Source organism: Rhamphochromis sp. 'chilingali' (genome assembly GCF_963969265.1).
Source record: "Rhamphochromis sp. 'chilingali' genome assembly, chromosome: 16".
Taxonomy (NCBI): domain Eukaryota; kingdom Metazoa; phylum Chordata; class Actinopteri; order Cichliformes; family Cichlidae; genus Rhamphochromis; species Rhamphochromis sp. 'chilingali'.
The window spans coordinates 34,642,224-34,656,166 of NC_137943.1; the positions used below are offsets into that span (position 1 = coordinate 34,642,224).

The 13,943-nt window shown below is 41.8% G+C and overlaps 1 protein-coding gene across 6 annotated transcripts in view; it reads left to right on the top strand.

Annotated features, from left to right (window-relative positions):
• Nucleotides 1–13,943, top strand: part of LOC308412932 (cytolytic toxin-alpha-like) — a 141,413-nt gene that overhangs the window by 92,791 nt on the left and 34,679 nt on the right. Inside the window, exons 1-4 of one of the 6 annotated variants that reach the window (XM_080907646.1) lie at nt 3,870–3,908; nt 5,967–6,073; nt 10,399–10,461; nt 12,475–12,584. In XM_080907646.1, coding sequence (XP_080763772.1) covers nt 12,488–12,584 — 97 coding nt within the window. In that variant the 5' untranslated portion in view covers nt 3,870–3,908; nt 5,967–6,073; nt 10,399–10,461; nt 12,475–12,487. Of the gene's footprint in view, nt 1–3,869; nt 3,909–5,966; nt 6,078–10,398; nt 10,462–10,584; nt 10,680–12,474; nt 12,585–13,943 lie in introns of those variants that run through there. The other 5 variants (XM_080907647.1, XM_080907648.1, XM_080907645.1 and 2 more) reach the window with 5 other exon arrangements.

Sequence of the window (13,943 nt, forward strand, 5' to 3'; positions counted from 1 at the left end):
GTTCTCCACAGTTATAGTTATAGTTTTTGGTCTTAGTACCTCTTAGTGTTTTGTTTCGTAGTGTTTTGACAGTTTGCTTTGGTTTCCTGGTTTTCCCTGCCGTCTTCTCAATAAAGGATCACTTTTCTGTTTAAACTTACTACTCCTCGTCATCATCTGCTTTTGGGTCCTGTTTCCATACACATCGGCGCACCCCGCCGTGACAACAATAAACAAAATTCACGGTTCGGTTCGGTTCGATATTTTTTCGATACAAAAATAAATGTTCATGCTTTTTTAATTTGTCATTTATTAAAATTACAAATATGTATTTTAACTCAAAAGTACAGTTTTTTAAATTTAATGTTGCTGAAACAACAAAGTAATAAAAAAATTAATCCATCTGATGGAGAAATCACTCATCTTTGGAAAAGAGAGTTTATTACAGAGAAATGGCTCTTTCCAAAATAAAAGCTATACTATACGCTTCTTCTGGGCTATATTCTCAGCAGCATATTAAACATATCAGGTCCCCATAAGGAGAATCCTGTGCTAACGGCTGTCTAAATGACTCGGGTAAAGTTTGTAGCATGCGTGCTTGTTGTTTTTGTCTGCTTCCACTTGTCTTTGCACTAGGATGATGTCGGAGTAAATGTGCAGTCATATTCGTTGTGTTCCCACTAGTGCTGTCAGCGTTAATCTGAAATGACGTTAACGCCACAACACGGCAAATCTCCGTTAACGAGCTACCGCGGATCGCCCCGTGCATGGGGCTGGACGGCAACACGTTAACGAGCTAACTGCGCTAACACACTAGTTCCCACCCATGTAATTGAGCATTGCGTGGCACATCCAACATACTGTTTTACTTTAGTCCATGACGCGCTTACCTTCAGGGTCATACGTCACATGAAAACCAAAATAGTTCCAAACGCCAGATCTGAATGAGGGTGGGGGAGGTTCAATTTGCCGTGTTGCAACGAGAGCTTAACTTCTGTCTCGCTAGCTTGCCCTGCGCTCAGTGAATCTGCGTTCGACTACTCCGCCTAGGCTGCACTGTCGAGCCCAGATCCACTGAGCGCTCAACACAGACAGCATCATCCGGAGAAAAGTTGATAAAATAAATTAAAAATTTTGTATTGTTCGATACATGTGCGTACCGAACCGAAAGCACTGTATCGAATGGTTCAATATCAATACGAGTATCGTTGCACCCCTAGTAGATAGGTCTGGAATGATTTTCACAAAGCCTTCTTAAGAAGAATATTTCTTATATAGGACCAATGTTCCCAATTGCGCACTGCTGGCACAGTCTCTGCGCACAGAAAATCTGTGTTGCGCACAAAAAGTGAAGCCACGTTAAGGACAACGTGCACAACCATTGGAGATGTGAGCAGGACAGACGGAACAACTGACGGACAAAGTGTGGACTTTATACCAGTTTTTAAATTGTGTTGATCGGCCACGTAAAACCAGAGTTATGATAAAATATCTGCAATGTTTGGTTTTCTTCCTGAATACTGTCGTTGTTTATATTTACTGCAGGAAGAAACGGTAAAAACGGCGTTTTATAAGGAAAACACTCGAAAGCCTGTGAGCAAAGACACCCCCCCTCCCCGCCTTTCCTATTGGTGGAAAAATGTACCATGTGGACCAATCAAAACATGATATGGCAACGTGGCATTTAGTTGTTTAGGACGGGGGAAGTTTAAGGAGTGACGGCGTGTTTGAGATGTGAGAGATTTGCGACGTTTAGCACAAATCTTGTGTAGTTAGTGTGTAGTTAGTGTGTAGTTAGTGTGTAGTCAGTGTGTAGTTAGTGTGTAGTTAGTGTGTAGTCAGTGTGTAGTTAGTGTGTAGTTAGTGTGTAGTTAGTGTGTAGTTAGTGTGTAGTCAGTGTGTAGTCAGTGTGTAGTTAGTGTGTAGTTAGTGTGTAGTTAGTGTGTAGTTAGTGTGTAGTCAGTGTGTAGTTAGTGTGTAGTCAGTGTGTAGTGTAGTCAGTAGTTTTGTTGTGTGTGTCAGAACAATGAGGCGCCTGCTGAGTGTTACAGGTGTTACAGCAGTGACACATCTGCTGCTGTCAGGCCTGCAGGTATCAGGCTGTTGTTCTCCTTCATCTCATAGTGGACAGGAATTATTTTTTGGAGCGGCACAAATAATTTGTGTGGCATCAGATTTGATGCAGAACAGCTGATTGTTCTGTAAATAGTTTGAAATGTTTGTTTAAAAAACGCCTTGGCTGCATTTTTAGGTAAACGGCTGCAAAAAACTTTGTTGTTTGCATAACTCAGTTACTTTTTTGAAGAAGTAACTACATAATTAATGGCCCAACATTGGTCATTATTTACTGTATTTTGCAGACAGAGTTACAGACTCTCTCCCAGACCACAGACTCAGACTCAGAATACAAGTCAGAGCTATATTTTAAAAAAAAAAAGAAAAAAAGAAAGAAAGTTGTGTTTTCAAAATTGGAGTTCAAGTTATTTTTCCTTCCAATAGTGTTAACATGCTGCACAGGTCATGAACAAGATTTATTTTTAATTTTCATTGTAAGTGGGATAAAGCAGTTAATTAAAAGTAGTCTAACATAAATGCTGTAATCTGATTATTTTAATAAACATGTAACTTGGATGGATTGGATGCTGGCGTGACCACAGTGCACACGTCTGCTTTTGCTCACAGTGGCCCAAGGGACGCTCAGGGAGTTTGTGCGTTCGCTCAGACACATGAAACATTAGAGGGAACATTGATTCTCAGCCAGGCCAAGTGTGTTTACTATATTTGTTAAAGACGGGTTGTTTACAACGTTTTGGCAGCAAAGACGGGCAGAGAGGCTCCCAGGTGCATCTTTAGCAGGGTCAGGTTTATTTAACCCTATGCTTGGACTTGTCACCGTTGGCCATAATATGATCAGAGGTTACTTATTGACCCTAACAACTACATTTCAAACAGTACTGATGAACAGGTGTTCATACAACAAGTGGCACAGACTTTATTAATATATTTGTAAATAATATTTGACCTAAATATATGGGTCTTGTGATTTGAAGATTTAGGTTAGATGCGTATCACAGTGGTTCCATTATATAAACACTCCGGTGTAGGTGTATATAGTGTATACAAGTATATGTAATTACATAGTATATATGTGAGTATATGTCCAGTGTATACAGGTATATATGCCATAAAAACATTCCACAACATGGGGATGTCACCGGGTAAACTCCAGAAAGTTCTTAATATTTTATTGGTCAAGAGAAAGAAGAATGCAGACTGTGTTTAAATCAACCTCACAAATGTCACAGATCAGTCAGTAGGGCTCCTGAAAAGTCTGTGACACATCTGTGTGAACATCACCAGTTAATTTGGAACACTGGTCCCCTGACACAGAGTAATGTAGTGTACAAACAACCTCTTGCAAAAACAGATGGCAGAACATAGACGAGCTCATTGGTCCAGGACTCCACAGTCTATTCACACCTACAGGCTAAAATTCAAGTGTTGCAGCAGCTCAGGATTACAAATAAATCTTCCCTAGTTCAAAATTAAAAAGTTAAAGTTACAAGTCTAAAACAGCAAATACATGTGTGTATATTCATATAAAACTGAACTTTAAATTGAAAAGAGTATGAGAAAGTTTCAAGAATGAGACATGTATATGTATGAACTAAGCATGAATAAATTTAAACTGCCATAACACAGTGTGGGTGCTTAAGCTGTTCTCAAAAGTCTTTTTCTTTCCTTTTTGTAAATCCTGTATAACAAGTGTGACTTGTGGTTCTCCCTGTTTACAGAGGAAGCAGGTCACACATTCCTGAGAAATCAGTCCCTCCTCTCTGTATGTCCTATAAAAGCCAAAGGTGGGCAAAGTTTGTTCCTTACAGAGACATCAGAGGCAGAACAACCTGAGAGACCAACTCCTGTGTGCAGTGAGTACTGTGGTTACATATTTTATTTGCTTCCTGACTGTAGTTATCTTTTGAATAAAAGCTTAATCAGTATTCATATCAAGTCAGTATTTTTTTTCTTATAACAGAAAACAGTTGAAACCTTTAATTTTCTTGCTAAAAATCATTTACCTTCATCAGCTTTTTCAAATAATCTCACTTTGTCAAATCACAACAACAGTCACGTGACTGTTGTTGTGATTTGACGCTATATAAATAAAATTGAATTGAACCTTCTGTGAATGGTACTCATGGCCACTGAAAACACAACAGAGTCAGCTGTTACTAACTAACTACTACTAACCCAAGTTGCCTACCGATGCATCCATCAGAGCATGAATGTGTGTGTGAATGTTAGTTAAGAAGCACTAGCTAACAGCTGAGGAAAAAGTGCTTGTGTAAATGGGAGTGATTGGATGACTGTACGAGTTCTGTAAAGCGCTTTGAGTGCACATGATAGAGTAGAAAAGTGCTATAAAAGAACCAGTCCATTTTCCATTTATCAAAATCTCATCTTTAAGGTCTCCACATTCACAGGCAGAGTTAGACCTTGATCTGCCTTCTACGTTCTCTGCTGTTTTTCTGCAGTTTGAGCCTGGGAATTTTTCAGTCTTAAAGGAAGCAATCGACCATTTAAGACCTTATAATACTGATGGATGTCTCTGTCCCAGTGCAGCCTTTGCTTAACCGGCCTTTAACATCATGTAGACAGTTAACAGACCTTTCTCACCCTAAACGAAAATAAGACTGAAGTTATTGTTTGTGGAAGTGATGCCCCTTTGGATAAGTTAACTGATACGCTCGGTCCTCTTGCTTGTCATCACTTCCACACTGTAAGAAATCTCAGTGTTTTTAGATAGATCTTCAAATTAGAGAAACAAGTGTCCACAGTTGTCGAAATCAGTTTGTATCAGTTATGTGAAATTGCCAAAGCGAAGCCTCATCTTCCTCCTAAAGACCTAGTAAAACATTTATGACTTCATCACCTCTAGACTGGACTACTGCAATTCTCTCTACTTTGGTCTTTAACACTCATCTCTCCATCACTTGCAGTTCGCCCAAAATGCTGCTGCATGTCTTCCAACAGGTGTTAGAAAGTCTGAACTCATCACTCCAGTTTTAGCAAATTTACACTGGCTCCCTGTAAAATATTGTATTGATTTTAAGATGCTTTTACTTACTTTCGAAGTTTTAAATGATATGGCGAGCAGTTACTTAAGCAAATTCCTCAACACATATAACCGCAATAGAGCACTGAGATCTTAGTACAGCCCAATAAAGGAGATGGGGCCTTCACAGCTGCAGCGCCTAGACTCTGGAACATCTGCCACTCAATATTTGTACTTAAGAGTCTATACAGCGTTTCAAATCGCGTTTAAAACTCACTTTTTATGCTGGCTTTTGATTCAAGTTTGAGTTCCATCAGGTTTGTTTTATGTTCGTTTTGTTTTTATGTTAAATATGTTGTCATTGAAGAAACTGTTTTTACCAGAGACCAGACTGCATCAAATTTATTGTTCTGAATATTTCCAGTTTTGTTTTTGGAGGAACTAAATCTGCAGGTTTCACCAGAGAAGCTTCTGTAACTGGTCATTAACAGCTCTGTGGGAGTCACGGTGGTGGAACGATATCGCAGACGTTCAATTTCAGAATTGTTACAAACCAACAGGATACACATGCAGCCCATGCAATAATGTTACTTTAAAATGTTTCCACCTCAAAGGGCCGAGAGAAGCTCAATAGGTGCCAATTTTATATGAATCATTTTCTGAAGCAGTTGAAACATAGTAAGAACTGAAATATATTTAAGAACTAATTCAACAATACTTTATAAGTAAATACTTCACACATATAATTTAATTGGTGTTCCTTAAATACAGTCTTAGTAACATGAATAACCTCAACTTGCTCTCACAGATTTATTTGTGTCCATCGTTGTTCGAGCACGTCCATGTTTTCTAACATGTGGAAGGTCCTGAGTGTGAAACCAGCTGCTCTGTTTGTAAATTTCTTTTCTCTGGTTTTCCCTCCTGGTTAAAGCTGCAGCATAAAGCTCAGACTATTTCTGAGAAATCAGAGTTCTTCCTGACCTTCCCAAAGGAACAATAGCTGGTGGAGTGTGTTCCTGTCAGGGACTTCATTCTGCTGTGAGTATGTGGTTTGACTTGTTTTGTTTGTTTTAGATCTTCCTGATTCCTCATTGCTAAGATTTTTTTTTAATATTTTTGTTGTGAGTCACAAGGCATTTTCAGGTTATTTCCTGTTCAGACATTTTTTTAATATAATTTGCATATTACGTTCGTACCACAAAACTATATCAGCCAAATGAACTCCGAGCTGCTGTTTTATAAAAGAAATGTCCATCAGCTGTAGAGACGCTGTAGCTTAAACTGCCTGTTGTCATTCTTACAGTTTCAAATACTGTCTCTCTCAATCTCGGTGTGGCTGTAACTCAGGAGGTCACCGACTAATCCGCAGGTCTGCATGCCAAATATTCTTGGGCAACATCAAGTTGCTCTCCAATGCATCCACTGGAGTATGAATGTTAGATAGAAAATACTTGCATAGAAAAAAAGTGCTTGTGCGAGCAGGTGAATGAGACAAGTTGCGCAAAGCACTTTCAGTGCTCAGAATACAAAGTGCTGTATAAGAACCAGTCAGTTGGCAACCTTGTGGTTTAGAAGAATCAGAATCAGAAAGGGTTTTATTGCCAAATGTTGAGCAGGTTTACAACATTAGGAAATTGCTGCGGTGCTTCAGTGCAAACATACTGTCATAAATTACGTTTAAATAGACATGAAAATAAAAATAAGAATAAGAATTAAAAGTGCTAAGTAGATAGATATATACATGATATATACATGAGTGCAGGTGGTGATCAGTGCCAAACATGGAATGATGCAGTGAACACAGCGTAGGGTCATGTGTTAGTGGAGGGAACAGTCATACGGTTATTGTTCATGTGTCCAACAGCAGAGGGGAAGAAACTGTTCTTGTGGCGAGAGGTTCTGGTGCGAATGGACCGGAGCCTCCTGCCTGAGGGGAGCAGGTCAAACAGACTGTGTCCAGGGTGAGAAGGGTCAGCTGAGATCCGAGCTGCACGCCGCAATGTCCTGGAGGTGTATAGGTCCTGCAGAGATGGGAGTCTGCAGCCAATCACCTTCTCAGCAGAGTGCACAACACGCTGCAGTCTCTGTTTGTCCCTGATAGTGGCTCCAGCATACCACACGGTGATGGAGGAGGTGAGGATGGACTCGATGATTGCGGTGTAGAATTGCATCATCGTCCGTGTTGGCAGGTTGAATTTCTTCAGCTGCCTCAGGAAGTACATCCTCTGCTGGGCTTTCTTAATGACGGAGGTGATGGTGGGCTCCCACTTCAGGTCCTGGGTGATGGTGGTACCCAGGAAGCGGAATGAGTCCACAGAGGTGATGGGGGTGTCAGTCAGGATGATGGGGGGGAGTGGGGCTGTGTGCTTCCTGAAGTCCACAATAATCTCCACTGTCTTCTGGGCATTCAGCACCAGGTTGTTGTGGCTGCACCAGGACACCAGACGTTGAACCTCCCTCCTGTAGGCAGACTCGTCCCCGTCAGAGATGAGCCCAATAACGGTGGTGTCATCTGCAAACTTGATTAGCTTGACAGACTGGTGGGTGGAGGTGCAGCAGTTGGTGTACAGGGAGAAGAGCAGAGGAGAAAGAACACAGCCCTGAGGGGAGCTGATGGTCCGGGAGTCCGAGACATTCTTTCCCAGCCTCACATGCTGCTTCCTGTCCGTCAGGAAGTCAGTGATCCACCGGCAGATGAATCACTGACTTAGACCACTGAAGCTTCAGCTTTCTGTCTTCTCACCAATGAGAGGAGCAGTGTGAGCGAGAGTGACTCACACTCTCCTTTGATTACATTTACTGGACTATTGTTATATTATTGTGTATGATATGTTCGCATCAGTGTTGAAAAGATATGCACATTATATATTTGTTTTTATTATATAGGTTTTTATTTGTTTAAATACTAATGACAATGAAGTGACCAGTGCTGTCAGCGTTGATCTCATCAAAATGACGTTAACCCCATAACCACATTAACGCGGCAAATCTCCGGTAGCTCGTAAACGCGTGAGCACCATGCAGCCCTACGCATGGGGCGATCCACGTCAACTTGCTTACGGATATTTGCCGCGTTAATGCGGTTATGGGGTTAACGTCATTTTGACGAGATCAACGCTGACAGCAATAGTTTATACACCAGAGGGTCTGATTGTTGGGTTTTCTCTGTATTATTCTGGTCTTTACTGTACAATGTAAAGCACTTTGAAGTAACTGTTGTTGTGATTTCGTGCTATATAAAATAAACTCGATTTCATTAAAAAATATTTAGATTAACAGTTTTCTGGAAATGACCTACTGCCAACGTACGATACTCGTGAAGAAAAACTATACAAAATGTGTTTAGAAGCATTTCAAATGAAGCTTTGCAGTAGATGTGGATCAATAAAGAGTTTTAATGCCTGAACCTGCAGCTGTTTGCTTTCCAGTGGATCCACAGCTGTGCAGGATCACCATCTACTGATGTAATAAGGTTTTATCTTAATATTGTCGTGGTTTTAGGCAAGGATTCAAGCGACACCTTGTAGAGCACTCAAACTCCGACCTTTATTGTCTACTTCCTGTTTCAGAACCCCCTTTCACAATAAAACAGGTTATACTCAAACAGATTACACCACATCCTCCTTTCGCTGAAAACATCAAACTTACAAGAACATTTACAGCATATATGAAAACTGTACTCTCTTTTTTTTTCTTAGAACCTTTCATAGAAACTTTTCTTTCTCTTCAACCTTTTTTCCTTTACTTTTAAACCCATGTTTTTCTTTTTTGTTTTGTTTATTTTCACAAGTCCAGTCTTTGTGGTTTTTTGACAACCCTGCCAGCCCTAGTTCTGACAGGACCTGGGTCTTCTGTCTTAGGAGTCAGAGTTGTAGTCGCCGATAGGTTTGAAGCAGGCAGGGCGTTCTCTGTTGGACTGAGAGGCGTAATTGGGGTTTGTAACTTTGGTGTGGCATCTGGCAATGGCTGGAGGTGATGCCTATTTCTCCTGATGGCTCCTGAAGGGGTCTCGACAATGTATGAGCGGGGTGTGGAGTGAGAGGAGATGACAGTCCCTTCACGCCTAGTGTCTGTAATCCACACTGGTTGTCCCGGTGAGAGTGGAGGAAGTTCTGTCACACGATGTCTCCTGTTGTACGCAACACTGTCCTTCATCACTCTCTCTCTCACTTTTGTCAACACTGTAGCCTTGTTGGGCAGGCTGGGATTGAGCAAAGAAGGAAGCTGGGGAACTGACGTGCACAGTCTTCGTCCCATTAGTAGTTGCGCAGGGCTATATCCATTAGCCAATGGGGTTGCTCTGTAAGCTAGAAGTGCAAGATATAGATCTTTTGTTTTCTTTAGCAGACTTTTCACAGTTTGGACATGACGCTCAGCCTCACCATTGCTTTGTGCAAATCTTGGACTGCTTGTTACATGTCTGAACCCATAAGCTGCTCCAAAGTCTTTGAACTGTTGGCTTGAAAACTGAGGTCCATTGTCACTGTAGAGAAACTCTGGAATCCCATGTCTGGAAAAGATTGATTTTAGATGCACTATAACATCCTCCGATCTTGTGGGAGTAAGTTTGGCTATTTCCACAAATTTAGAGTAGTAGTCCACCAGAAGCACATAGTTGCTGTTGTTAAACGTAAAAAGGTCTGCTCCAACTTTTTGCCATGGTCTCTCAGGGAGTTGGCTTGGCATTAAGGGTTGCAGGAAGCATCTGCAGACAGTTTTAACTCTTTGTTTGGGTCATAGAGTGCAAGAATGGGAGTTGACGTCAGATCGCCTTTCAGCTGATTGAACGCTTTTTGCTGTGCGCAGCTCCAAACCCACTGATTTTTCTTCGAGAGCAGGTCTCTTAGGGGCTTGTCTTTTTCGGCCAGTCCTGGGATGAATTTGCCTAATTGGTTAAACATCCCGAGAAAGCTGCGCACTTCACTGGCGTTTGACGGCTCTTTCATTGCTGTGATCGCTCTAATTTTGTCTGGGTCTGGCTGTACTCCCTCCGCAGACAAAACGTGTCCGAGGAACTTCACTTCCTGTTTGCTAAGGTCACATTTCTCCAGGTTTAGTGTGACACCGGCCTCTTGGAGTTTATTGAGCACTATGTGCAGCCTGGCGTTGTGCTCCTGCTGATCCTGTCCCCAAATGAGGATGTCATCCATGTGACAAACCACACCTGGCAGCCCATTAAGGATCACTGACATTCTACGCTGAAAATGTTCTGGGGCTGACGCTATTCCAAAGGGAAGTCTGTTAAAGTGGAAGCGCCCAAAGGGTGTAATGAATGTTGTGTAGTGTGCTGACTCTGGTGACAATGGAACCTGCCAGAAGCCTCTGTTTGCATCTAACTTACTGAAGACTTTTGCTCCCGCCAGGGATCCAAGTGTCTGTTCAACCGAAGGCAGGATGTACTTTTCTCTGCACACTGCTTCATTGAGGTGGGTGAGGTCAACACAAATACGCACAGAGTCGTTTTTTGTTGGCACTGGGACCATACCTGCACACCATTCTGTTGGTTCTTCAACTCTGCTGATTACTCCCATGAACTCCATTCTTTCCAGTTCCCGTTTCACCTTTCCTACTAAAGGGATGGGGACCCGTCTTGGTGCGGCCAGGGAAGAAGGCACAGCATTGGGTTTCAACTTAATCGTATAAGGTTGTTGCATTAAACCTAATCCCTGACACAGCTTTGGGTAGTTCTCATTCAACACATTCATGTCAATACTGTCAGCTCTACACACAAGGTTCAGCTTGACACTTGTTGGCCTGCTTAACAGTGCTATGTGCAAATCTTTGATAATGTAGACATTTTCCTGTATTTCCTGTTCACCTTTGCAAATTGTTTCTCTGCTCATACCCAACACATCAAGTGGAGTACCACCTGGACCAAACAATGGTCTATCTGGTTTACATAACTCTGTCTCATTTTGGTTTATGCAGTAATACATCTGGGCTGGGATAACAGAGACGTCAGCTCCTGTGTCCATCTTAAATCTAACTTTGTGGTTTCTGATAGTAAGGTCTGCATACCAAGGATCTGAACCTGCGTCTACAGAACCAAGAAACACGGGTGTATCATCACTTTTCTCTGTTTCTGTCACATGCACAGATTTAACAGATTTACACACTTTACTGAAGTGTCCTCTTTTACCACATGAGTGGCATGTTGCATCTTTTGCTGGGCATTGTCCTTTACCATGTGCAGGGGTTTTCCCACACCTGTAGCATGATCTCCCATTTGGTGTTTTGTCCTTTGTTGTGCATTTACGTTCTCTTCGGGGTTTGAATGTTGAATGCCTTTGTTCCCTGTGCTTCGCTGTCACAGCATCTATTTCCATCTTATTTTCCCCTCTGATGTCTGTCTGTTGTTTTTTGATGACTTCAGACTGCCGGGCCTGATTAACCGCTTTCTCCAATGTCAAATCTCTGTCGATTTGAAGTCTCTCCGCTAAGCTGATGTCCCTCAGACCCACGACGAGGCGATCTCTTATTAACTCATCGTGCAGTGCACCATAACTACAGTTTTCAGCTAAAGCATAAAGTGCGGTGACAAACGAGTCAACAGTCTCATTAGCTTGCTGTGTTCTTTGATTAAAGCGGGCTCTCTCATAGATAATGTTTTTCCTGGGAACAAAGTACGTATCCAAAGTGTCTCTTACAAAGGCAGCAGTACAAAGCAGTATGTCCGATAAAGGTTGCCCTCGGAGGATATCATCTGCTTCATCCCCCATGCAGTAGATGAGTGTGTTCACCTGGTTAGCCTCTGAGCTAAGGTGCAGGTTGCTTGCAAGTCGAAATCTTTCAAACCTCCTTATCCACTTTTCCCATTGCTGTGGCTTTGAGAAATCAAACAGCTCGGGAGGCTGGATGGTGAATGTGGCATTCGGGGGTAAGTTGGCGTTAGCATTATAGCTGCCGTTAGCTTGCTGGTGGGGCGGTGACGTGCGAGGCTGTGTAGCTGTTGCGCTAGCTCCCGCTTCTTCGTCCGACATCTTATCGTCTGGAGGAAAAACTCTTTACCGCTCCCAAAGCCGCTTGCTGTCACTCCCCGATGACAAGGCTCTTACTGCAATCCCACTTCTGACACCAAGTCGTGGTTTTAGGCAAGGATTCAAGCGACACCTTGTAGAGCACTCAAACTCCGACCTTTATTGTCTACTTCCTGTTTCAGAACCCCCTTTCACAATAAAACAGGTTATACTCAAACAGATTACACCACAAGTATGTAAATATATAAGAGGTGTTATTGACAGTCATAAACAGAAACAGTTTGTTTCCGTAAAACTGAACGTGCAGCATTTTACAACCTACTACACTGTCACTGTCTCACCCAGGAGGTGCCAGGTGGAACTATTCCAGATGTTGTCAGTTATAGTAATGGGTATAAAAACAAACAGCTGGACAGCAGAAGAACCAGAAAAACATCCTCAAAATTTTTCTGTGTTTTCCAGGTTAGACTGAAGAATGGACGGTACATCAGGTGAGATGGAGGTGGCAGCGCTCGGTCGGCCTTTCAGCGTCGGGATGCTGTACGACTGTCGCAGTGACTCGCTCGTCACTGGTAAGAATTCACATGTAAAAATTCTTTATGCATCACAAACTTTCGTTTTTTAAAGCCAGTCGACTGTAGAATAATATATATATAAGTCTGGCCTAAGTCTTCTGTTGATGACGGCAGCAGTCCAGGACTTGAGTTAATTTTCTTTAAGTTCCACAGAAGAATTGGTTACATCAGAGCTTGCCAGGCTTAATCCAAATGCAGTGCAGCCATACGTGAACTTACAGTTGTAGAAGATACGGTATATGTGACTATGAGCATGGTTTTCTGGAAACAGAAACAGGCAATTCTGTAATCAGTAGAGTCAAAAGTAACTAAGAAACAATCACAACACATCATCTACTCAACACAGAGGTATTTAACAATGTCCACAAGGGGTCACTGTAGACCATAAAGACCATCAGCTGAAGCAGCAGATGTGAGCCCAAACAGGTTCCCATCACTCCAGCCTTTCTGCCAGTAAAAGTAGCCACGCCCCTAACTCCAGTATCAGATACGTGTTATAAAATAATTCACCCGTGGCTACTTTTACTACGGACAATACCTACAACCACGATTACCGACACTAACAAGCTGATCTACAATACAATACTAATAACCAATAAAACAAAGTAATAACAAACCAACAAACACGAAAACACCAGACATTATGATACAGACTTATAGTTTGTTTTTCCTCGGTGCGCCTGCTCGCTGCTGAAGTCAAAGTAAACTTTATTGTCATCTCCGCTACAGTCCAGTAGATAGAGAGACGAGACGACGAGGCTCCAGTTACAGCAGTGCAAGTAAACAAACAATATATATAAGAAGAGTAAGAAAATAAATATACACTTTAGGACTCGGGGTAAAGGGATCAATAACAATTTAAAATGTATAATTTATAGTTTGATGATTTAAAGTCTCACACACAACCCGTGGAAAGGGGAGGGGGCCCTGCTGCTTCCAAATAGAGCACATTTCATTCATACTGTTGTAAATCCAAGCTCATTATGGATTAATGATTTGAATCCTGGGTTCAAAGCCATCAGGTGCTCAGTTTAGAAAAAAGAGAAAAGAAGAGGAGGAGAAACGAGCAAAAGATGCAGGTAAGCAGATGTGTGATTGGATAATGGCAGCTCATCCTGAAACAATCAGAATCAGAATACTTTATTAATCCCTAAGCAAATTATGTGAGTTACAGTTGCTCCAAGAAGATATGGTAAAAATAGCAACAGTAACAGACTAAGCTCCAAACAATACATTATGTTACAGATTTTAATATTAATTAGTCATTGTCAGTTGTTGATTTGTCCTGTTCTCATTGTGTGACGAGTTATGATGGCTGTCTGGTAGCTGTTTGCATACTGTAACATTCACAAGAAC